Below are 26,551 nucleotides of genomic sequence, written 5' to 3'. Positions count from 1 at the left end.
GTATATGAGTTTTTAGTAAACAACATAACAATTCAATATTTGTGTATATTGCAAAATTATCCCAATAGCCTAAGCCTAATTAGCATCTATCACTATAGATAGCTAAAGAATTTTTTTCCTTCTAAGGAAAACATTTAAGATCTATTCCTTTTTTTTTTTTTTTTGAAGATTTTATTTATTTATTTGACAGAGAGATAGAGAGCACAAGTAGGCAGAGCAGCAGACAGAGGGAGAAGGAGAAACCCCGATGTGGAGCTCAATCCCAGCACCTGGGATCGTGACCTGAGTTGAAGGCCAACACTTAACCACTGAGCCACCCAGGCGCCCCTTAAGATCTACTCTTTTAGCAACTTTCAAGTATGCAATACAGTATTGTTAACTATAGTCACCCCACTGTACATTATGTCTCCATGACTGAGTATTTTATAACTGGAAGTTTATACCTTTTGATTCCTTTCCCCGTTTTGCCCACCCTTGCCTCAGGCAAGCACCAGTCTGTTCTCTGTAGCTGGGTTTTTTATTTGTTTGTTTTTAGATTCCACATATAAGTAAGATCATATAGTAATTTTCTTTGTTTGATTTATTTCATTTATTACAATATCCTCAAAGTCCATCCATAACATAGGTAGCAAGATTTCCTTCTTTATTTAACGGATAAATAATACTCAATTGTGTATATACCACATTTTCTTTATCCATTCATCCATCAGAAGATATTTAAGTTTTTTCAATATCTTGGCGATTGTAAATAATGCTGATGTGTACATTGGATGCATATAGCTTTTCTATTTTCATTTTCTTCAGATAAATACTTAGAGGTGGAATTGCTGGATTGTATGGCAGTTGTGTATTTAATTTTTTGAGAAACATTCATACTGTTTTCCATAGTGACTGCACCAACTGATATTCTCACCAACAGTGCACAAACGTTCGCTTTGCTCTACATCCTCTCCAACACTTACTCTTCTAAGATTTCTTGTCCTTTTGGGGGGAAGGGAATTTCAGTGCCCAAGGTGGGGTTTGAACTCATTACCCCAAGATCAGGAGTCACATTGTCTACCAACTGAGCCAGCTAGGCACTCCTGTTTCTTGTCCTTTTGATAAAAACCATTCTGACAGGTATGAGGTGAATCTCATTGTGGTTTTGATTTGCATTTCCCTGATGATGAGTGTTTTTGAGCATCTTTTCATGTACCTGTTGGCTGTCCACATGTCTTTGGAGAAACAATTCACACTTGCTGCCCAGTTTTTAGTCAGATTGTTTGGGTTTTTTGGGGGGGTTTTTTTGTGTTTTTTTTTTTTTGCTTTTGAACTGTAAGAGTTCCTTACATATTTTGGATATTAGTCCCTTATCAGATATATGATTTGCAAATATTTTCTCCCATTTAGTAGGCTACATTTTCATTTTCTGGATGGTTTCCCTTCTTGTAGAAGCTTTTTAGTTTAATACTATCCCATTTGTTTATTTTTGCTTTTGTTGCCTTTGCTTTGGTGTCATATCCAAAAGATCATCACCAAGATCAATGTCAAGTTGCTTATTATGTTTTCTTCTAGAAGTTTTATGGTTTCAGGTCTTACATTCAAGTCTTTAATCTATTTTGAGTTAATTTTTGTTTATGGTATAAAGTAGTAGGTCCACCTTCCTTCTTTTGCTTTTGGTTTTCCAGTTATCCCCATACCATTTATTGAAGAAACTGTTCTTTCCCCATTGTATATTTTTTGCCTCTTCTATCATAAATTAATTGACTCTATGTATGGGTTTGTTTCTGGGCTCTATTCTATTGATTGATGTGTCTATTTTTGTTTGTTTGTTTCTGGGCTTTATTCTATTGATTGATATGTCTTTTTTTTTTTTAAGATTTTATTTATTTGACACAAACAGAGAGGGAGAAACAGGCTCCCTGCTGAGCAAAGGGCCCAGTGTAGGGCTTGATCCCAGGACCCTGGGATCATGACCTGGGCCAAAGGCAGACACTTAACCTACTGAGCCACCAGGCACCCCTCAATGTGTCTGTTTTTATGCCAATCCCATACTGTTTTGAGTACTATAGATTTGTCTATGGCCATACCACCCTGAACGCGCCCGATCTCGTCTGATCTCGGAAGCTAAGCAGGGTCGGGCCTGGTTAGTACTTGGATGGGAGTACTATAGATTTGTAAGATAGTTTGAAATCAGGGAACATGATGCCCCCAACTTTGTTCTTCTTTCTCAAGATCACTTTGGCTATTCAGGGTCTTTTATGTTTCAATACAAATTTTAGTATTGTTCTATTTCTGTAAAATTTCCCATTTTGATAGGGAATGCATAGAATCTATAGATTGCTATGGTTGTATGGATATTTTAACAATATTAATTTTCCAGTCCATGAGGACAGAGTATCCCTCCATTTATTTATGTCTTCTTTACTTTATTTTAATGTTAGAATTTTTTGACAGTAGTGATTTATAATATAACATTAAAATACATTTTTATACTATTGAAATCACAGCATACCTTTCAAATAGTATCATCTGAGAAAGATATAAGCTAAAATTCAGTTGTAAATTATAATTTTAATTTTACAAGAAATGTGTTGTGGGTGTGCGATACATAGAATAAAGACTGAAACAACATTTACCACAGTGTTAACATGGTGCAAGATATAATCCATGACGACACGCTGGTGACATCTGTACTTTTCAAGTTTCTTTGAAGTTCTCGAATTTAGTATTCATACGTTATTATCTGTACTTCTTTTTTGTGCTTAGTAAAAGCCTCAGAAGGCCATTTCATACTATTTCAGTGGTTTTCTGTTTGGGTGTAGGAATTGTCCTCCAGTCTTCAACAGAAGCTATGTTCTTTTCAAGAGGAAATGATGAAAGAGAGGAATCTCTTTGAGGAAGAATTAAAGCAAGCACTGGATGAACTAGATAAATTACAGCAAAAGGAGGAACAAGCTGAAAGGCTAGTCAGACAGTTGGAAGAAGAAACAAAATCTCGAGCTGAAGAACTGAAACTCCTAGAAGAAAAACTGAGAGGGTTTGTATTAATAAGACCTTGTGTTTGATATGACTTCAGACGTTAAAAAGTGTTTTCCAGTACATTCTCTCAGGATTGATTGGTCAGTCATGCAAGTAAGTGAGGTTGGAATTATTTCACAAATAAGGAATAGAGAGAAGTAAAGTATATCCATAGAATATTTATGCAAACAAGTATGACAACCGAAGTCAGAAACGTAGCTTCTTTCTTTTTTTTTTCAGGCCAAAAGTTTAAAAGGATGTTAATAAATGACCAAAATTTGGGGTTCCCTTACTGCTCGTGTGTTGTCTAAAATTATTGGATGTCAACATTATAGCAGTAACAGATTTAGAAAGAAAACAAAGGTCAGAATCCCACCCTTGAATAAGAAACATTTCCGTTTTTCACCTATGTGTACATTAGTTTACGTTGCATAAGTTGCACCTTTAATTACTGAGTACCTGTGCTCTCAGAAGTAGCAATCAAAAAAGCAAAATAAGAAAAGAATAACCAAACCCTGAGAAATATTCAAAAATAAGAAATTTAAGAGATCTCAAACTTCTCTTTTTTCTTTTTTTTTTTTTTAAGATTTTATTTATTTATTTGACAGAAAGAGAGACAACACAAGCAAGGAGCAGAGGGAGAAGTAGGCTTCCTGCTGTGCAGGGAGCCCGATGTGGGGCTTAATCCCAGGACCCTGTGATCGTGACCTGAGCCAAAGGCAGAGGCTTAAAGACTGAGCCATCCAGGCACCCGTCTTTTTTCTTTTTAATTTTTCTTTTAAGATTTTTTTACATTTTTTTATTTATTTGACAGAGAGAGAGAGATCACAAGCAGGCAGAGAGAGAGGGGGAAGCAGACTCCCCGCCAAGCAGAGAGACCAATGCAGGGCGCAATCCCAGGACCCCGAGACCACGACCCAAGCTGAAGGCAGAGGCCCAACCCACAGAGCCACCCAGGCACCCCTCTTTTTTCTTTTTTTTTTAAGTATTTCCCACACCCACTGTAGGGCTTGAACTCACAGCCCCGAGATCAAGAGTCACATGCTCCACTGACTGAGCCAGCCAGGTTCCCCTTGGACTTTGCTTTTAATTCTAATCCCCTATTTTTATTACATTATGCATCCTTCTGCACCACATTATTTAAATTAAAATATCCAGGTTGATTCTTAAGTTCAAGTTGCACCTAAAATAATTGTTATTTTAGTCCTTGGGATTTCCTTACTAAAAATATTTCTAAGAAGGAACCAAAAACTATACATGAGTCCACAGAATTATAATGTATCTAACAACTGTGTATCTCTCTCCTGTTAATATAGTTTTACTAAAATCCTTTTTCTGTTTTCTTGTGGTAATCAGAGATAAAAAGGACACAAAGCTTTTATATATAGCCTGCTTTATATATACCAAAGTGTTATTAGGGGAATTATTCTATACCGGAGCCAGGCTCAGGGAACAGGCACTTTAAGAAACTGAGTAGATGATGTCAGTTTCGGGGAGGAAAGAAAGTTGAGACAATCATTTATGCGAACCCAAGGAACTGGGTACAGAGGTCAGGAGATAAGGATTTTATTGCTGGATCTGCTAACCAGCTCTGTGATCCTAAGCAAGACAATTCTAATTTCTTTAATTTTCTATTTCATTAGATACCAAATTAAGAGGTTTTAATGACATGATCTCTAAAGTTTCTTCCAGCCTGGAAATTTTAGAAACATAAGAAAAAATAAGAAAATTGAAAGTGATTTCTCTATGGGACAAGGAAGTGAATATTTTTGTCATAAATCCTTTACTGCTATGTGATTGCTTTCGGCTATTGGTGTATATACCTTTGAAATCCCATACTCATTATAGAAGGAATTTGATAAGGAGAGACGAGGTTACCAAGTGATAGATCATAAGGAGGGCACATGTTGTGCTGAGCACTGTATGTTATATGAACCTAATGAATCGAACACTACAACAAAAACTAATGATGTACTATATGCTGGCTAATTGAACATAATAAATAAATAATTTAAAATTTTTAAAAAGGAAGGAATTTGGGGCACCAGAGTGGCTCAGTGGGTTAAGCCTCTGCCTTTGGCTCAAGTCATGATCTCAGGGTCCTGGGATCGAGGCCCACATTGGGCTCTCTGCTTAGCAGGGAGCCTGCTTCCCTCCCCCCTCTCTGCCTGTCTCTATGCCTACTTGTGATCCCTCTCTGTCAAATAAATTTAAAAAATCCTTAAAAAAAAGGAAGGATTTTGATTAGCTGTTTATTTTCTGTGTCTGACAGCCTATAAATGAATAATAATCTACCAAATAAGTTATTGAATCTTTAAGTAATAACAATTTATTATGAAGATTACTGAAATAAATCTATATAGTCCTAAAAACTCTTTTCCTTTTACAAGATTTTATTTCTTTATTTGACAGAAAGCACATGGGAGGGGCAGCAGCTGGCAGAGAGAGAGGAAGAACCAATGCAGGGCTCAATCCCAGGACCCTGGGATCATGACCTGAGCTGAAGGCACACTTAACTGACTAAGCCACCCAGGGATCCCTATAAACTTTTTTCAAAGAAATACCAAGTGTAGTTAAAGACACTTCGTATTTCTTAAATATTTAAATGCAGAGACTTTATTCAATCCCAAGTGTTTTTTAACTGGTAATTTTTCTTTAGTTTTGGTTGCTGTTGTTAAGATTGTTTTAGTCTTGGGGCGTCTGGGTGGATCAGAGGGTTGAGCCTCTGCCTTCGGCTCGGGTCATGATCTCAGGGTCCTGGGATCGAGCCCCACATCGGGCTCTCTGCTCAGCAGGGAGCCTGCTTCCCCCCACCTCTCTCTCTGCCTGCCTCTCTGCCTACTGGTGATTTCTGTCAAATAAATAAAATCTTTAAAAAAAAAAAAAGATTGTTTTAGTCTTTTTATCCTGCCTTCTTCCAAAAAGAATGTTTTAGCTACCTATATAAGCACATGTAATATTGAAAGATAAATTTAGAAATGAGTAAATTAGGATAAAAACAAAAGTAAGATAAGGGCAGGAAAGATAAGGTGAAGCCAGAAGAGAAGTTAGTGCATAAGTAAACATGCTATTAGAAGCAGACTGTAAAGTTAGATCTAAGCTATCCAGTAGTGGATTCAAAGATGCAGACATTGGACACATGATTCACAGTATCGAAAGGTAAATACTAACCCCTTTCTTAGAATAATGATATGTAATTAGTGTTTTATCTTTTAATTGTTCCTTAGGAAAGAAGCTGAACTGGAAAAAATTAATGCTGCTCACAGTCAGACTACCCTGCTTTTACAGGAGAAGTATGATAGTACAGTGCAAAAACTTGGAGATGTTACTGCTCAGTTTGAAAGGTATTTTTATTGGGAGCCTGCACTCTCAAATATAATATGAGTGGGGAGGCGTGTTTAGTGAAATCTGAAAAATAAACACACTAATAGAAGCGTTGGTATTACTCTAAATTCCATAATTACCAGCCATAAATGGGCATTTAGGATTATCACCTGGTAATCTTACTACGTATACAAATTTCCTTTCCTGTGATTCCCATCAAATTTCATGTACTCTCAAACCATTGGCACTTCTGTCTTACTCTCCTGACACCATCTTTTTCCTCACAAAGAATTTTTAAGATTTTATCTCTTCATTACCAAACCTGTAAACACACCTGCGTTTATGCTCATCCTATCGTCCCACCTATTACAGGAGGAGTGTTCCAGTTTTTTAGCCTTCAGTAACATTATTCCATTTGTCCTTTTCAACCTTTCTACTGAATTTGTCTCAATCAGTATAAAAAATGTTAGTGTGCATTTATCTTTAAAATACATAAATTTGGAGCACCTGGGTGGCTCAGTCGTTGAGTGTCTGCCTTCGGCTCAGGTCATGATTCTGGAGTCCTGGGATCAAGCCCTGCATCAGGCTCCCTGCTCAGCGGGAAGCCTGCTTCTCCCTCTCCCACTCCCCCTGCTTGTGTTCCTTCTCTCTCTGTGTGTGTCTCTCTGTCAAATAAATAAATAAAATCTTAAGAAAATAAAATAAAATACATAAATTTTAGGGGCACCTGGGTGGCAGTTGGCTAAGTGACTGCCTTCGGCTCAGGTCATGATCCTGGAGTCCCAGGATCCAGTCCTGCACATTGGGCTCCCTGCTCAGCGGGAGTCTGCTTCTCCCTCTGACCCTCCCCACTCTCATGCTCTCTCTCTCATTCTCTCTCTTTCAAATAAATAAATGAAATCTTAAAAATAAAATAAAATAAAATATATAAATTTTAGGGGCATCTGGGTGGCTCAATTATTTAAGCGTCTGACTCTTGATTTCGGCTCAGGTCATGATCTCAGGTCATGAGATAGAGCCCCATGTTCAGCAGGGAGTCTGCTTCTCTCTATCTCTCTCTCTCTCTCTCTCTGTCTCTCTCCCCCCTACCCCACCCTCCCTCTCCCTGCTAGCGTACTCTCTCAAATCTTAAAAAATATATATATATATAAAATATATAAGTTTTAGGGGTGCCTGGGTAGCTCAGTCATTTAAGCGTCAGACTCTTGGTTTCAGCTCAGGTCTTGATCCCAGGGTCATTAGATCAAACCGCACTTCAGGCTCCATGCTCAAGATGTGGTCTGCTTGAGATTCTTTCCCTCTTCCGCTCCCTGCCTCTCTGTCTCTTCCTTGCCTTCCCACCACCCACTCACACGTATTCTCTCCTCTCTCTCACCTAAATAAATAAAGTCTTTAAAAAACATAAATTTTATTAATTCCTTTCACTCCCCCACTTCCTTTTGCAGCTATTCAGCAACGCCTTTCACTCAGAATACCCTTCTTAATCCAAAATTGTACTCATCTTTATAGATTGTCTTGATAGAAGATTATATCTACTATATCCATTTCCTCACTTCCTATTCTATCTACTTACTTCCCTTTTTAAAAAAAAAAATTTATTTCGGGAGGGACTACAAATTTCAGGGATAATTTAAGAAATTTGTATGCATCTCACACCAAGAGCATATTGATACAAACATTTTTATTATATTTAGAGCATTTTGGGATGAAGTCTCTTTTTCTTATATCTATTCTATGTATATTTTAGTATATTTAATAAATACAAATGGTATACAATGTATAAATTGTAAAACATAAAGATAAAATCAACATGTGTGAGTCAGGGGTGCCTGGGTGGCTCAGTGGGTTAAGCCTCTACCTTCAGCTCAAGTCATGATCTCAGGGTCCTGGGATCCAGCCCTGCATCGGGCTCTCTGCTCAGCAGGGAGCCTGCCTCTCTGTCTACTTGTGATCTAACTCTCTGTCAAATAAATAAATAAAATATTTTTTAAAAAAATGTATGAGTCAATAAAAGACAACCAAACCAGTAAGCCAAAAGATTTTTTTTTTTTTAAAGATTTTATTTATTTATTTGTCAGAGAGAGATCACAAGTAGATAGAGAGGCAGGCACAGAGAGAGAGAGAGGGAAGCAGGCTCCCTGCTGAGCAGAGAGCCCGATGCGGGACTCGATCCCAGGACCCCGAGATCATGACCCCAGCCGAAGGCAGCGGCTCAACCCACTGAGCCACCCAGGCGCCCCATGCCAAAAGATTTCAACAATTTGGTATTATATATGAGTTCTACTACTATCCCATCTGCCTGCTTTCCACCAACAAATAACATCATTTAAAGTCTACATTAATAATTTCCTCACTTTTTTCCAGTGTATAATTTTATAGCATGTATTTCCATACAAATATATTTTGTAATTTTGCCTTTTTCCTGAATCTTGCCAAAAAATGTCATTATGTTGTATGTCATTTCCTGAGACTTGTCTTTATATTCTGCAATATGTATGTTTCAAGAATGAGTCACATTATTGACTGAGGTTATAGTTTGTTCATAGTAGCTGCTATAGAATATTTGATTTTATTAATATACCACAATTTACCCATTCTCACTTTGGGCTTTTGGGTGGTTTTTCATTTCTTTTATTATTGATTTCATTTTATCTTTTTTCATCATTATAAACGTACTCCTTAATCCCATCCCCTATTTCGCCCATTCCCCCCACACACCCCTCTGGTAACAATCAGTTTATTCTCTATAGTTAAGAGTCTGTTTCTTGGTTAATCTCTCTATTTTTGCTTGTTTGTTTCTTAAATTCCACATGAGTGAAACCATATGGTATTTTTCTTTTTCTGACTTATTTTACTTAGCATCATACTCTCTGACTCGATCCATGTTGTAGCAAATAGCAAGATTTTATTTCTTTTTTATGGCTGAATATTATTCCATCGTATATATCTACCATAACTTCTGTATGCATTCATCTATCAATGGACACTTGGGCCACTTCCATAGTGTAGCTATTGTTGATAATACTGTCATAAACATAGGAGAGCATGTATCCCTTTGAATTAGTGCTTTTGTATTTAGGGGGAAGATCCCCAGTAGTGTGATTACTGGGTCATAGGATATTTCTATTTTTAATTTTTTGATGAACCTTCATACTGTCTTCTGCAGTGGCTGCACCAGTTAGCGTTCCCAAAAGTAGTGCAAGAGGGTGCCTTTTTCCTCCACATCCTTGTCAACACTTGTTGTTTTTTGTGTTTTTGAGTTTAGCCGTTCTAGTAAGTGTGAGGTAATATCTCATTGTAGTTTTGATTTACATTTCCCTGATGATGAGTCATATTAGCATCTTTTCATGTGTCTGTTGGCCATCTGGATCTCTGGAGAAATTTCTGTTCATGTCTTCTGCTCATTTGTTAATTACAGTATTTGTTTTTTAGATATTGAGTTGTTTCAGTTTTTTATATATTTTGGATGCTAACCCATCATCGGGTATGTCATTTGCAAATATCTTCTCCCACTCAGTAGGTTGCCTTTTAGTTTTGTTGATTGTTTCCTTCGCTGTGCCAAAACCTTTTATTCTGATGTGGTCCCAATAGTTTATTTTTGCTTTTATTCCCCTTGCCTCAGGAGACTATATCCAGAAAAATATTAGTACAACAATGTCAGATTAATGTGATGCTCTCTTCAAGGATATTTATTGTTTCAGGTCTCACATTTAGGTTTTTAATACATTTTTGAGCTTATTTTTGTGTATGGTGAAAGAAAGTGGTCCAGTTTCATTCTTTTGCAGGTAGCTATCCAGTTTTACCAACATCATTTATTGAAGAAATTGTCTTTCTCCCGTTGTATATTCCTTCCTCCTACGTCCAAGATTAATTGACCATATAATTGTGGGTTTATGTCCAGATTTTCTGTTCTGTTTTATTGATCTTTGTGTCTAATATTTTTATGCTTGTACCATACTGTTTTAATAACAACCACTTTGTAGTATGACTTGAAATCTGAAATTGAAATCTGAAATCTTGAAAACCTCAAGTTTTGTTTTTCTTTTTCAAGATTGCTTTGGCTATTTGAGGTCTTTATGGTTCCATACACATTTTGGGATTGTTTGTTCTAGTTCTATGCAAAAGCTTTCAATGTTTGAGTTTTTTTATTATTATTATTTTTATTAACATATAATGTATTATTTGCCCCAGGGGTACAGGTCTGTGAATTGTCAGGCTTACACACTTCACAACACTTACCATATCACATACCATCGCTTTCAGTGTTTTGATAGGGATGGCATTACATGTGTAGATTGCTTTGGGCAGTTATAGACATTTTAACAATATTTGTTCTTTCAACCTATGAGCATGGAATACCTTTCCATTTCCTTGTGTCATTTTGAATTTCTTCCATCAATGTTTTATAGTTTTTAGAGTCAGGTTTTTCACTTCTTTGGTTAAGTTTATTCCTAGATACTATTTTTGGTACAATTATAAATGGTATTTTCTTAATTTCTCTTTCTGTTGCTTCATTATTAGTGTACAGGAATACAACACATTTCTGTACATTTGTTTTGTATCCTGTGACTTTACTGAATTCATTTATCAGTTCCAGTAGTTTCCTGGTGCGGTCTTTAGGGTTTTCTATACATAATGTCATGCTTTACAAATAGAGTTTCACTTACTTACCAATTTGGATGCCTTTTATTTATTTTTGTTGTGTAATTGCTGTGGCTAGGATTTGCAGTACTATGTTGAATAAAAGTGGTGGAGTAGACATCGTTGTTTTGTTCCTGACCTTAAAGGAAAAGCTCTTTTCTTTTCTTTTCTTTTTTTAAAGATTTGATTTATTTGACAGATCGCAAGTAGGCAGAGAGGCAAGCCGAAAGGGGGGAGGGGAAGCAGGCTCCCTGCTGAGCAGAGAGCCCAATGTGGGGCTGGATCCCAGGACCCAGGGATGACGACCTGAGCCGAAGGCAGAGGCTTAACCCACTGAGCCACCCAGGCATCCCTGGAAGAGCTCTTTTCTTAAAGAAAGAGCTCTTCCAGGGATGCCTGGGTGGCTCAGTGGGTTAAGTCACTGCCTTCGGCTCAGGTCGTCATCCCTGGGTCCTGGGCTCAGTGGGTTAAGTCACTGCCTTTGGCTCAGGTCGTCATCCCTGGGTCCTGGGATCAAGTCCCGCATCGGGCTCCTTGCTCCATGGGGAGCCTGCTTCTCTCTCTGCCTCTGCCTGCTACTCAGCCTGCTTGTGTGTACTCTCTCTCTCTCTCTGACAAATAAATAAATAAAATCTTAAGGAAAAAAAAAAAAAAGGAAAAGCTCTTCCTAAAAGAAAAGTTCTCAGTTTTTCACTGTTGGCTATGATGTTGCCTGTGGGTTTTTCATAAAAGGCCTTTATTATGTTGAGGTATGTTCCCTCTAGACCTACTTTGCAGCGAGTTTTTATCATGAATGGATGTTGTACTTTGTCAAATGTTTTTCTGCTTTTGTTGAAATGATCATATGGGGGTGTCTTTAAGCGCAGCTTAAGGTGCGCTTTAATTTTTTTTTTAAGATTTATTTATACACTTATTTATGAGAGAGAGAGAAAGCACACTCGCGCATATGCACAAGTGTGGGAGAGGGTGAAGGAGAGGGCAAAGCAGACTCCTAGCTAAGCGGGGAGCCCTTTGCAGGGCTCCATCCCAGGGCTCAGATCATGACCTGAGCCAAAGACAGACATTTAACCAACTGAGCCACACAGAGCCCCTCTAGTTTTCTTCATAACATAAATTTTATTATACATATATTTTCCCATTTTTTTTTGCAAAGACCTGGAGAGGCACTTCCTTGTCTTCCCCACAAGAGCGTAAACTCTGTGACAGTAGGTACAGGGATCATATATTTGTTTTGGAGTGATTTTCATGTTTCATATACTTCATACACATAGTAGGCACTCAATATTTTTTTCCTTGAATGAGCAACATATGCCATATAAGCTCATTAGTACTGACCTCAGAATACTGAATTTTTACCTCCGTAAATGCATGGTTTATAAGGGTTTGTTTGTGTTACCTTAAACTGTATAAAATAAAAACTAATGAGCTGTATGTTTATCATGCATACAATAGTTAGAAAAATCCTTCAACTTTTTATTTTCCTTTTAATAAGTTATAAAGCATTAACAGCTAGTGAGATAGAAGATCTTAAGCTGGAGAATTCATCACTTCAGGAAAAAGTGGCCAAGGCCGAGAAAAGTGCAGAGGACATTCATCATCAGATATTGGCAACTGAGAATGCAAATCAAGAATATGCAAGGTATGTGGGAGAACTAAAACCTGCCCACACTTGTAGCCTTAGAACTGTTAAGATAATTTAATGTTGAAAGCCAGCTACTAAGTGATGCAGGGAATTATAATTTCATGACTTGCTTTGGGTGATCTTCAATTGCAAATTAAAGGTTTACATAGTTTAAAAAGTACAATTTTTGGAGTGTTCCTTGAGTTTGTTTTGTTGGTTTGTTTCGTTAAGTAAAAGAAAGAGGAAAAGTTACGAAAGTGGCTATAAAATGCTTAGTGGACTCTTCTCTCTCAAACTGAAGGATGCTTCTAGATCTGCAGACCAAGTCAGCACTTAAAGAAGCAGAAATTAAAGAAATCACAGTCTCCTCTCTTAAAACAATAACTGATTTGCAGAATCAACTCAAGCAACAAGGTGAAGAGTTCAAGAAACAACTCGAAGAGGAAGAAGCAAGGTAATCTACGTTTAGAACCCAACTGCTCAGTTATTTTTTCTAATACACTGTGTTTTAAAATTTTATTTCTCCTTACAGAAAAGCTGGAAAAGAAAACACAGTGTCAGAGTTAACTGAGGAAATGAATAAGTGGCGTCTCCTTTATGAAGAACTATATAATAAAACAAAACCTTTTCAGGTTTGTCAGTTGGGACTATGCTCACTTGTGTTTGTTTTAGGCATTCACTTTGTTCCCTGTCACAGTCAACACAGTGACTTGATTTTTCTGAAAGATCACTTTGCTGTATATTTACAGTGCCAGTTTAACTCCTACTAAAGGAGACTTATAACTTTTTTTAAATTCTTATGCATACATTTTTTTGTGTAGTCTTTATAGGCTAAAAATTACTTTCTAATAAGAGACGTGATAGCTTAGAAAGCTGTCCTGATATAAATTTTTGATAATTTATGTAAATCTGTGATCCTGAACTTTGTTACACTCTTTCTGTGTTTCTCAAATTAATATACTGATCTTTATTCTTTTTTTTTTTTAAAGATTTTTTATTTATTTATTTGACAGAGAGAGAGATCATAAGTAGGCAGAGAGGCAGACAGAGAGAGTGAGAGGGAAGCAGGCTCCCTGCTGAGCAGAGAGCCCCATGTGGGACTCGATCCCAGGACCCTGAGATCATGACCTGAGCCGAAGGCAGCAGCTTAAACCACTGAGCCACCCAGGCGCCCCCAATATACTGATCTTTAAAAAGGATAAATGCTAATCTTACCACTTAAAAAAGTGAGAGTGTTGATTATAACATGGTGATCCCTCTGACACACAGATTAGGCTATCTAGCTTGCCTTCTTTCCCTGTGTTTTAGTGATCTTGGAAATGAAATACACCAAAGTTTTTTTAAAGAGTCTCACAGAAATTATGGAGAGCCCTGAGAATATGCCGGCATGATCTGTTTTTATCCATCATTTTGTTTTGGGGTTTTTTTTTTCTGTAATTGAATTTCCTTTGTAGTTCATATGAGACAAGTAAATTTAACATTTCTAAGTCTACTTCAAAAAACTCTTTTTCAGCTGCAACTGGATGCATTTGAAGCAGAGAAACAGGCTTTATTGAATGAACATGGTGCAGCTCAGGAACAACTAAATAAACTAAGAGATTCATATGCTAAATTACTGGGTCATCAAAATCTAAAGCAAAAAATCAAGCATGTTGTGAAACTGAAAGATGAAAACAGCCAACTCAAATCGGTTTGTAAAATAACACTTCATTCTCTTGAAGGTATTAGGGTGGGGCATTTGTTATTCTAATTATAAAATTTAAGTTAAAGGAAGGACTTTGGTATCAGAAAAAACTAAGTTTGTAGAGGAACATCCATCTGAGAATTACAGATTTATTTTAGACTGTTGACCAGATGGCTATTAATGTTCTCAGGTTTCCAACTACCTTCTTATTAGTATATTGGAAATCACTAGTGTAAATGGAAGAGTTCATAAAGCTTTACACATCCAATTCTATTTACAAAATAGCAAAGTCTTTGGTATAAATAAATATAAAGACAAGCAGTATTCAAAAATAGTTTAAGCATTTGGGGTACCTGGCTGGCTCAGTTGGTAGAACATGTGATTCCAGATCTCAGGGTCATGAGTTCAAACCCACATTGGGCATAAAGATAACTTAAGAAAAGGATAGTTAAGCATTTAAGTTTTTTTTTTTAACAGCTTTATTAAGATATAATTCACATACCATACAAGTCACCCATTTAAAGTATTCAAGTCAGTGGTTTTTAGGACATTCACAGATACGCAACCACCTCCATAATTTTAGAACATTTATATCACCCCAAAATGAAACCCCTTACTTTTTTTTTTTAAGATTTTACTTATTTGTTTGACACAGAGAGAGAGATCACAAGTAGGCAGAGAGGAAGTCAGAGAGAGGGGGAAGCAGGCTCCCGCAGAGCAGAGAGCCCAATGTGGGGCTCAATCCCAGGACCCTGAGATGATGACCTGAGCCAAAGGCAGAGGCTTAACCCACTGAGCCACCCAGGTGCCCCAAAACCCCTTACCTTTTTTTTTTTTAAGATTTTTTTTTTTTTTTAATTTAACAGACAGAGATCACAAGTAGGCAGAGATGCAGGCAGAGAGAGAGTAGGGGAAGCAGGCTCCTGCAGAGCAGAGAACCCAATGCGGGGCTCAATCCCAGGACCCGGGGATCATGAGCTGAGCCGAAGGCAGAGGCTTTAACCCACTGAGCCACCCAGGCGCCCCAAACCCCTTTTAACTGGCATCTCCCCATCTCCCCATTCACCCCTCCCATCATTTACCTACTTTCTGTCTTCATAAATTTCTTTGTTCTGGATATTTTCTATTGGTGCACTCAAATAATATGTGGTCTTTTGTGATTAGCTTCTTTTGATTAACAGTGTTTTCAAAGTTCATGCATGCTGTAGCATGTATCAGTACTTCATTCTTCTTTATGACCTAATATTTCATTTTGTGGATATGTCCCATTTTATTTATCCATTTCAGTTGATAGACATTTTACATGTTTCCACCTTTGAGCTGTTGTGAATAACATTACTATAAACATTCATACGCAAGTTCTTGTGTGGACATGTTTTGGTTTCTCTTGGGTTATACTTAAAAGTGAAATTGCTTGGTAACGTGGTGACTTTGTGTTTGTTTGAAGAACTGTTTTCCAAAGCAACTATATCTTTCTGTATTCCACCTACAATATATGAGGGTTCCGGTTTTTCCATATCCTTACCAACACTTCTTGTTTCATTCTTTTCCGGTTTTTCCATATCCTTACCAACACTTCTTGTTTCATTCATTTCAACACTTATTTCTTCATTCTGACCATAGTAGTGGTTGTGAAGAGATACCTAATTGTAGTTGACTTGCATTTCCATGATGACTAATGATGTTGACCATTTTTCATGTGCTTATCAGCTGTTTGTATATCTTTCCTGGAAGAACTATCTATTCATATCCTTTGCCCATTTTTAATTGGATTACTGTTTGTTTGTTTGTTTTAATTAAATTATGAGGGTTCTTTATATGTGTTTGTTCCTTATCAGATTTATTACTTGAAAATGTTTTCTCTCATTCTGTACATTGTCATTTCACTCTTTTTTTTTTTTTTTAAGATTTTATTTATTCACTTGACAGAGAGAGAGATCACAAGTAGGCATAGAGGCAGGCAGAGAAAGTGGGGGAAACAGACTCCCAGCTGAACAGAGAGGCCAATGCAGTGCTCGATCCCAGGACCCTGAGATCATGACCGGAGCCGAAAGCAGAGGCTTAACCCACTGAGCCACCCAGGCACCCTGTCATTTCACTTTCTTAATGATGTTGATTGAAGGACAAAATTTTGCCAAAGCCCAACATATCTCTTTTTTCATTTGTCTCTCGTTCTTTGGCATTTAACAATCCTTTGCCAAATCCTAGGTCATGAAGATTTATCGCTGTTTTCTTCTAAGAGTTTTACAGTTTTAGCTTTTACATTTAGGTCATTGATCCATTTGAGGATTTTATATACAGTGTGAAGTAAGGGTCTAACTTTATTCTTTAGCATGTGGATATCTAGTTATTCTCTTTTCTTTTTTTTCAAAGATTTTATTTATTTATTTGACAGACAGAGATCACAAGTAGACAGAGAAGCAGGCAGAGAAAGAGGAGGAAGCAGGTTCCCCGCCAAGCAGAGAGCCCAATGCAGGGCTCGATCCCAGAACCCTGGGATCATGACCTGAGCCGAAGGCAGAGGCTTTAACCCACTGAGCCACCCAGGAGCCCCTCTAGTTGTTCTCTTGCCATTTGTTTTTGGGGGTTTTTTGTTGTTGTTTTTTTTTGTTTTTTTGTTTTTTTTATTTTATTTATTTGACAGAGAGAAATCACAACTAGGCAGAGAGGCAGGTAGAGAGAGAGAAGGAAGCAGGCTCCCCGCGGAGCAAAGAGCCCGATGTGGGGCTCGATCCCAGAACCCTGGGATCATGACCTGAGCCGAAGGCAGAGGCTTTAACCCACTGAGCCACCCAGGCGCCCCACTCTCTTGCCATTTGTTAAAGATACTCTTCTTTCCCTATTGAATAGTCTTGACACCCTGTTGAAAATCAATAGACCGTTTATTTATGGTTTATTTCTAGACTCTCAAATATATTCCACTGATCTATCCTTGTACTTCCATACTGTCTATTGGTTTGTAATAAGTTTTAAAACCAGAAAGCACGAATCATCCTACTTTCTCCTTTTTCAAGATTGTTTTGACTATTCTGGATCCCTTGCAATCCCATATGAATTCCAGAACCAGCTATTCAACTTTTACAAAGAAGTCGTTTAAGATTCATATGGGAATTATGTTGAGTGTGTAACAGGCTTGAGGTATTACCATCTTAACTAAGTTACGTCTTCTGATCCATGAAAGTGAGGTGTTTTTCCAATTATTTAGATCTTTAATTTCTTTTAACAATGTTTTGGCATTTTCAAAATGTAAGTTTTACACTTCTTTTGTTGAATTTATTCCTAAGTATTTTGTCCTTTTTAATGATATTATATATGAAGTTATATATGAATTTCATTTTTAGGTAGTTCGTTGCAAGTGTATAGAGATAAAATTGATTTTTGTGTACTGGTCTTGTATTCTCCAATCTTGTTGAACTCATTTATTTGTTGTAATAGTTTTTTTAGTGTCTTCCTTAGGATTTTCTGTATAGAAGATCTTTCGTAAATAAAGGTAGTTTTACTTCTCTTCTAACAATGCATTTGATTAATTTTGCTTGCCTAAGTTCCCTGGATAGAACCTCCAGACAATGTTGAATAGAAGTGATATGAGTGAACATCCTTCTGTTGGTCCTGATTTGGGGGAAAGCTTTCACACTTTTACCATTAAGTATGCTATTAGCTGTGGGTCTGTCATAGATACTCTTTATCAAGTTGAGCAAGTTTCCATTGCTAGTTTTTTTAGTGTTTTTATCATGAAAGTGTGTTAAATTTTTCAGATGCCTTTTCTATATCTATAACATAATCACGTGACTTTCATTCTATTGATATGATTTCTTAAATTAATTGATTTGGGGATATGTAATTAACCTTGCATTTATGATAAATTTCACTTGATCATGGTGTATAATTCCCTTTTTATGTTGCTGGACTCACTTTGCTAATTTTTGCTAAGGATTTTTTTCATCCATATTCCCAGTATCTGCCCCAACAGGTGCTGGTCTATATATTTTCTGTAATATCTTTGTCTGGTTTTGGTATCAAGGTTTTTCCCAACTAATCCATTAGTTGGGAAAAATTTTGTCTTTTTTACTTTTTGAAATAGTTTGTGAATAATTGGTACTAATTCTTCACTATTCAGTGAAGAATAGAATCCATATAGAATAGAATCCAATAGAATCCAATAGTGAAGCCATCTGGACCTTGACTTTTATTTGTGGGTAGTTTTTGATTACTATTCAGTCTTTTCACTATGAATCTATTCAGATTTACTTTCTTTTTGAGACAGTTTCAGTATTTTGTGTCGTTCTAGGAATTTGTCCATTTCAGTTATCTGATTTATGGATATATAACTGTTCATAGTACTTTTTTTATAATCTTTATAATTTTGGTAAGGTCAGTCATCATATTCCTTCTTTCATTTCTGATTCTAATAATTTGAATATTCTCATTTTATTTATTTATCTATGTTTCTTTAGCTCTATGAATATATTTGTAATGGCTAGTTTAAAATCTTTTTTGGATAATTCCAATATCTGGTTACTCTTGCAGGCAGTTTTGGTCCCCTGCTTTTTTCCATTGTATAGGTCATGCTTTCCTGTGTATTTGTACATTTTTGTCAGGTAGTGGATATTTTAGGTTACATATTATAGCACTCCTGGTTATAGCCCTCTCATTCTTGGCCTGTTGTTATTTTCTTGTTCATTTGTTTGGTAATTGGCTGGATTGTGCCAGTGAATTCTGTTCCTTCTCTCCACCCCCAGTAGTGTTGTCCCTCTGATGTTGCTACTCAGGACGGTTTGGTTTAGAATATGCCCACAATCACCCTGGCATGACACTGATTTTGGTAGGGCTGTCTTCCTCTATTTCCCTGATCACTTGTTAAACTCTTGCTAGTTGCTAGATTTCTAGTTGCTATTGCTCTATTATTTTCAGCAGTGCCCTGGTATATAATTAATTGCTCTACAAACTAACCCAGTTAAATTCTTGCTCTTTCATTGGAATTGTGTCTAAGGTCAGTGATTATGTTCGAACTCCAGAAGGGCTCCTCCCAGCTGTCTTATTCATCAGTTTTAAACCTACAGTTTAGCCTACATTTTTTTTTTAATATTTTATTTACTTATTTGACAGACAGAGATCACAAGTAGGGAGAGAGAGAGAGAGAGGAGGAGGAAGCAGGCTCCTTGCTGAGCAGAGAGCCTGATGCGGGACTTGATCCCAAGACCCTGAGATCATGACCTGAACCGAAGGCAGAGGCTTAATCCACTGAGCCACCCAGGTGCCCCTAGCCTACATTATTTTTTAAAAGATATTATTTATTTGTTGGACAGAGATCACAAGTAGGCAGAGAGGCAGGCAAAAAGAGAGAGGGGGGAAGCAGGCTCTGCGCTAAGCAGAGAGCCCGATGTCTGACTCGATTCCAGGACCCCAAGATCATGACCCAAGCGGAAGGCAGAGGCCCAACCCGCTGAGCCACCTACGTGCCCCTTAGCCTACATTTTGAATCACCACCCAGTGCTCTTTCACCACCAGCTCTACGGTTATTCACAGCACCCTTCAGCTTGAACTTCTCTCAGTTCTATTCCAAGTAAAATCAGCCCCTTTGGCAAGAAATTAGGAGCTATGTGTTTTATAGCCTACTTTCTCCCCACCGGCCCTGGCCCCCAGAAAAAATCTCTGAGACAGGGTTCTGGAGCTGAAGTTGGAGAAAATGTCCGGCTTTTCTCTGAGTGACACATCTGGCATAGGAGCTGAGTGCTTGGTGGGCTTGGGGGAGAGGGGAAAGGGGAACAGCCTGCGGTTCTCTCAGCTTGCCTCTCCTGGTTTCACTGGGAAGCAGGTTAGTGGAGCTGTCGTTCCAGTGGTTGATCTCTGCATTTAATTTGGAGATGAACTTCTATCAGAAACATAGCTTTGTCACTGTAGAGTGGCAAGAAGATTTAAATGTCTCATTTTGTCACAGCCCTTCAGAGTCATTTTTAATTTGTATTCTTAAAGCCTATGTAGTAGTGATTTTTGCCTTTTAATTTGGTAAAAGAACAACTTTAGAATTTGTCAGGAAAATGGATAACACATTTCTTTTATTTTATTTTTATTTTTTTTTAATTTACTTGACAGACAGAGATCACAAGTAGGCAGAGAGGCAGGCAGAGAGAGAGGAGGAAACAGGCTCCCCACGGAGCAGAGAGCCAGATGTGGGACTCGATCCCAGGACCCTGAGATCATGACCTGAGCCGAATGCAGAGGCTTTAACCCACTGAGCCACCCAGGTGGCCCTGGATAATACATTTCACCAACATGAACTTTAATTATTTACTGTCTATATTTTTCTTACATAGGAGGTGTCAAAACTCCGCTCTCAGCTTGCTAAAAGAAAACAAAGTGAGACAAAACTTCAGGAGGAATTGAATAAAGTTCTTGGTATCAAACATTTTGATCCTTCAAAGGCTTTTCTTCATGAAAGCAAAGAAAATTTTCCTCTCAAAACACCACTGAAAGAAGGTAAGAAATGAATAGATGTGTAAGTGACATCTTCCTTTGGATTTGCTTAGACAGCATTTCCCAAGTTATCCTTTTTTATGAACTGTGAGAATTTGTTGACAATTTCTGAAGTACAAAATCCATATTAAGATTTTTGTGTAAAATGCCTTTTCTTTCCTCCTTTTAGCTCTCAATTTTCCACATGGCTAGGTCCCACCTTCAAGCCCAGTTTAGGTCCCATCTTCCTTGAAACCTTGTCTGACTTTTTTGTTTCTACCTACCCACCAACCTTACCCACCCCAGAATTGTTCCCTCTTTCATACCCTCAAAATTTTAACCTAAATGTTGAATTTGTAGCTATGGAGAAGTAAAGTTTTCCTTTTTGACTATGAATCTCTTTATCTTTCACAATAAATCAACATTGGTTGAAATAGTGAATGAAGAAATGTAATCATGTGGGACACCTGGCTGGCTCAGTTGGAGGAGAATGCAACTCTTGATCTCAGGGTCATGAGTTCGAACCCCACATTAGGTATAGAGATTACTTAAATAAATAAAACTTTTTAAAAAAATTTTAAATAGAAATATAATTATGCTACAGAATGCAAACCTTGCTTCACCTACTTTATAGAAGATAAGAAATGCCTGTTTTTAGTTTATAATGACTAACGGATTAGTTTTAACTTAGAAGACTAATACCTCTTTCTTATGATTCTTCCAGGCAATACAAACTGCTCTTGAGCTCCTATGGACTTTTAAGAATGATGCAAGTAAACATCTGAAAGACCTGTTAAAAATTATTTCATTCTTACTATTTTTATTATTGTTATTGCTATTGTTGCTGTTACTATGTTTTTAATGAATATTTTTCATGTATTTAATATTAACTTCCTATTTTTAAGTATGTGAAGGGAAGTTCAATATTTTTTACCAGAATGACTTCTGATATTTTATTTTCTATTGTCTGTACCTCCTCCCCGATGCTTACCTTTGTCACCATATTCTTCTCACAGGCTTTCTAACTTACGACTCATCCCATCCCATCAACATTCCTTTAAAAAATTTTCAGATTATTATTCCCCTACTCGGAAACCTTAGATGGTTTCCAGATTCTAATCATAGGTTTTTAGTTTGATACCAGAGGCCTTTTTTTTTTTTTTTTTAAGATTTTATTTATTTATTTGACAGACAGAGATCACAAGTAGGCAGAGAGGCAGGCAGAGAGAGAGGGGGAGGCAGGCTCCCTGCGGAGCAGAGAGCCGATGTGGGGCTCAGTCCCAGGACCCTGGGATCATGACCTGAGCCGAAGGCAGAGGCTTTAACCCACTGAGCCACCCAAGTGCCCCCCGGAGGCCTTTTCTAATCTGAACCTCTTAAGCTAGGCTAAAACACCTTGTTTGTTCCTGCCTCTACTTGGATTGTCTAATAAGGCTCATTCTGTCATACCCATCATCCATTTATCCAGTTCAAATAAGAAAAAAGGGTATGCCGAACTCCACAGTAATCTCTTTGCCTCTTATCAGGGTCACTGAGTTGGTCAGTAATTTGCAGATTCCTACTAAATTAAAATCCAGAGTTTATCCTGAAAATCTGCATTTTTAATAAACTGTGCAGTCAATTCCTAGATACACTAAAAATCTAAGAAACTGTCCTCAAGAGAATTTGTCTTAGATTGCTTGGCTTCTGACAACTGGCTGCTTGATTAATATTTGTGTAATAGGAAATAAAACCACACATTAAGTCATTTATGCATTAATCAACTTGTATTATATAAAATTACATTAATGTTCTATTTAAGGTATATTTCTTTGCTCTGCCCTCCCTACCTTGTCCCCAGAATCACACATGGTAGTATATTATTTAGAAAATGATGATTCTTCATCTAAAATAACTGATTTACAAAGCTGGTATGCTACTATAAGCCACAAGTTCAGAAGAAATGTAGAAACTAGAAAATTTTTTTTTAATTTTTTAATTTTTTTATAAACATATAATGTATTATTAGCCCCAGGGGTACAGGTCTGTGAATTGCCAGGTTTACACACTTCACAGCACTCGCCATAGCATATACCCTCCCCAATGTCCATAACCCCACCACCGTCTCCCTACCCCCCTTCCCCCGGCAACCCTCAGTTTGTTTTGTGACATTAAGAGTCTCTTCTGGTTTGTCTCCCTCCCAATCCCATCTTGTTTCATTTATTCTTTTCCTACCCCCCCAACCCACCCCCCATTGCATCTCCACTTCCTCATATCAGGGAGATCATATGATATAGAAACTAGAAATTTGAAAATTAGAAATTAGAAAAAAAATGCACTTCAAATATAAGGACAAAAATAGGTGAAAAGTAAAACTGGTTTGTTTTTTTTTTGTTTTTTTTTAAGACTTTATTTATTTGAGAGAGTAAGCAAGAGAGAGCAGCAGGAGAGGGAGAAGCAGACTCCCTGTTGAGCAGGGAACCCAACGTGGGACTCGATCCCAGGACCTTGGGATCATAATCTGAGCTAAAGGCAGATGGTTAACTGACTGAGCAACCCAGATGCCCCATAAAACTTTGAGTGTTAAAAGATATACCATGCTGAGACATGACATCAGCAAGATGGCAGAATAGAAACCTTGGACCCTCCTCTCCCCCATAAACATACTGAATCAGCGATAATGCAGAGACAAATTCCGTTGTTGAGAATGCCAAGAATATAAGTAGGGATCAGAGAGTGTCTTCAACAAATAGTGTTGGGAAAACTGGATATCTAAATTCAAAACAATAAACCACACCAAAAAAACAATCTCAAAGACCTTAAACTATAAAACTACTGGAAGAAAATATAGGAAATCTTCATGATATTGGTCTTGGCAATGATTTCTTGGTTATGATACTAAAAGTCAACAAAACCAAAACCGGACAAGTGGGACTTTGTGTTTTTTTCTGCATAACAAACTAACAACAGAGTGAAAAAAACCTGCAGAGTTCAAGAAAATAATTGCAAACTGTATATCAAGGGTTAATTTCCGGGCGCCTGGGTGGCTCAGTGGGTTAAGCCGCTGCCTTTGGCTCAGGTCATGATCTCAGTGGTCCTGAGATCGAGTCCCGCATCGGGCTCTCTGCTCAGCAGGGAGCCTGCTTCCCTCTCTCTCTCTGCCTGCCTCTCTATCTACTTGTGATCTCTCTCTGTCAAATAAATAAATAAAATCTTAAAAAAAAAAAAGGGGTTAATTTCCAAGATGTATAGGGAACTACAACTCAATAAAAGAAAAAAAATAACCTATTGTAAAATGGTCAAAGAATTCGAATAGATACTTCTCCAAAGAAAACATTCAAGTGTCAAACGGATATAGGAAAAGATGCTCAGAGTCACTAGTTGTCAGGGAATTACACATCAAAATCACACAGATCTATCACTTCACTCTGTTAGGATGACTGTTATCATAAAAAGAAAAAAAGAGAGAGAGAAAAGTGTTGGCAAGGATATGGAAGCTTTGGAACCCATGTACATAGTTGGTGAGAATGTAAAATAGAGCAGCCACTATGGAAAATAGTATAGGGGTTCCTCAAAAAATTTGAAAGAGAATTACCATATGATTCAGGAATTCCACTCCTGAGTATTTATCCAAAAGAATTGAAATGAGAATCACAAAGAAATACTTGCACTTCCATATTCATTGCAGCATTTTTCACAGTAGCCAAGGTGTGTAAACAAATGTCCAAGACAGATGAATGGATAAAGAAAATGTAGGAAATATTACTTGGCCTTAAAAACAAAAGAAGGAAATCCTGCCATATGCAACAACATGGGTGAACTCTGAGGCTATTGTGCTAAGTGAAATAAGTCAATCAAAGAAAGACAAATGATATATGTGATTCTACTTACATGAGTTATCTAAAATTGTTAAAATCAGGGCGCCTGGGTGGCTCAGTGGGTTAAGCCGCTGCCTTCGGCTCAGGTCATGATCTCAGGGTCCTGGGATCGAGTTCCGCATCGGGCTCTCTGCTCAGCAGGGAGCCTGCTTCCCTCTCTCTCTCTCTGCCTGCCTCTCTATCTACTTGTGATCTCTCTCTGTCAAATAAATAAATAAAAATCTTTAAAAAAAAATAAAAAATAAATAAAATTGTTAAAATCATAGAAGCAATGAGTAGAACTGTGGTTGCCAGAGGTTGGGTGGAGTCATGCTAAATGAGTAAGTTGTAATGATGTGTTCTACAATATCATGCCTATGGTTAAAAACACTGTATCTTGCACTTAAAATTTATTAAGAGAGTAAATCTGTTAAGTAGTCTTACCACAAATTAAAAAAAAAGATAGGGCAGGATAATGTAAACCAATTGAAAACAAAAAGCTAGAGTGGCTATATTAAGAACAAATAAAACAGATTTCTGAGCAAAGAATATAACCAGGAATATAAAGTTCATCTCATAACGATAAATGGGTCAGATCATTAGGAGGACAAAATTTAAACAAAGCACCCACTACGAGTTTCAAAATATGTAAATCAAAAATAGATTTGCAGGGAGAAACAGAAAAATTTATAATTAGAGATATCAATACCCTCTCTCTGGGGCACCTGGGTGGCTCATTTGGTTAAGTGTCTGACTCTTGATCTTAGCTCAGGTCTTGCTCTCAGGGTCGTGAGTTCAAGCCCTGTCTTGGGGGGAAAAAAAGCCGCACTCAATAAGTGGTAGAATAAATATATAGAAAACCAGAAAGGATATTGAAGATTTAGACAATACCCTGAACCAACTTGATTAGATTGACATTTATAAAAAACTACCCAACAACTGTAGAATATACATTCTTTTTATGTAAACATACAAAATTTACCAATATTGACTATATCCTAGGCCACAAAACCAGTTCTTGGTATAAATGGATTCCAATCATACCTGGTATATTCTCTTCCACAATAGAATTAATTGAGAAGTAACAGATCTCTGGGAAACCCATAGATAGTTGGGAGACTAAATAATGCACTTCTAAATAAACCATGGGTCAATGAAAAGATCAAAAGGGAAATAAGAAATTATTTCGAAGAGAATCAAAATGAAGACACGGTGTATCAGAATATAGGGAATGCTGCTAAATCTAAATCTACTAAAGCAGATTTAGAACAAAATTATCTCACTGAGTGCCTATATTTCAAAAGAAGAAAGGTCTCAAATCAATGCCCTCAGCTTTTAATTTAGGAATGAGAAACAGAAAAGCAAATTAAACCCAAACTAAGGAGAGGAAAAGAAATACTAAAGATCAGAGCAGAAATCAATAAACTTGAAAACAGAAAAATAATAGAGAAAAGTCAATGAAAGCTTATTTATTGAGTTCAATAAAATTGGTAAACCTCTCGCTTGACTGATCAGGGAAAAAACTGCCAATATTAGGAATAAAAGAGGTATTATTTTTGTGATGAATATATTTATTACCTTAATTATGGTGATGGTTTCATGGGTGTGTGTGTGTATATATATATGTCAAAACATCAAATTATATATCTTTAATATATACAGTTTTTTATATGTCACTTAGACCTCAATAAAGCTCTTAAGACAAGTAGTTTATTCTCAAACTAAAGTCTTAATGTTGGGATTATTTTTTGGACTACTGGTTTAAAATGGCTTTATTTATGAAGACTTGTTTATTTTTGTATGTGTTATTTTTTGTTAATATTTGTTTTAAATCAAATTAAGTTGCATTCTTGCATTTTTTTTTTAAGATTTTATTTATTTGTCTGACAGAGAGACAGTGAGAGAGGGAACACGAGCAAGGAGAGAAGGAGAGGGAGAAGCAGGCTTCCCGCTTAGCAGGGAGCCCGATGCTGGGGTATTTCTTGCAATTTT

At 37.1% G+C, this 26,551-nt stretch overlaps 1 protein-coding gene across 1 annotated transcript in view; it reads left to right on the top strand.

Moving 5' to 3' along the window:
- The window catches only part of HMMR (hyaluronan mediated motility receptor), a 40,339-nt gene extending 17,545 nt beyond the window's left edge, over positions 1–22,794 (top strand). The window contains exons 11-18 of the mRNA XM_045998746.1: positions 2,805–3,019; positions 6,228–6,344; positions 12,458–12,604; positions 12,888–13,040; positions 13,119–13,218; positions 14,100–14,276; positions 20,585–20,747; positions 21,448–22,794. Coding sequence (XP_045854702.1) covers positions 2,805–3,019; positions 6,228–6,344; positions 12,458–12,604; positions 12,888–13,040; positions 13,119–13,218; positions 14,100–14,276; positions 20,585–20,747; positions 21,448–21,467 — 1,092 coding nt within the window. The 3' untranslated portion in view covers positions 21,468–22,794. The remainder of the gene's footprint in view (positions 1–2,804; positions 3,020–6,227; positions 6,345–12,457; positions 12,605–12,887; positions 13,041–13,118; positions 13,219–14,099; positions 14,277–20,584; positions 20,748–21,447) is intronic.
- The last annotated feature ends 3,757 nt before the right edge of the window (positions 22,795–26,551 follow it).

The sequence above is a fragment of the Meles meles genome, chromosome 3, assembly GCF_922984935.1.
Source record: "Meles meles chromosome 3, mMelMel3.1 paternal haplotype, whole genome shotgun sequence".
NCBI classification, from domain to species: Eukaryota; Metazoa; Chordata; class Mammalia; order Carnivora; family Mustelidae; genus Meles; species Meles meles.
This window is presented reverse-complemented; position numbering and strand designations above follow the sequence as displayed.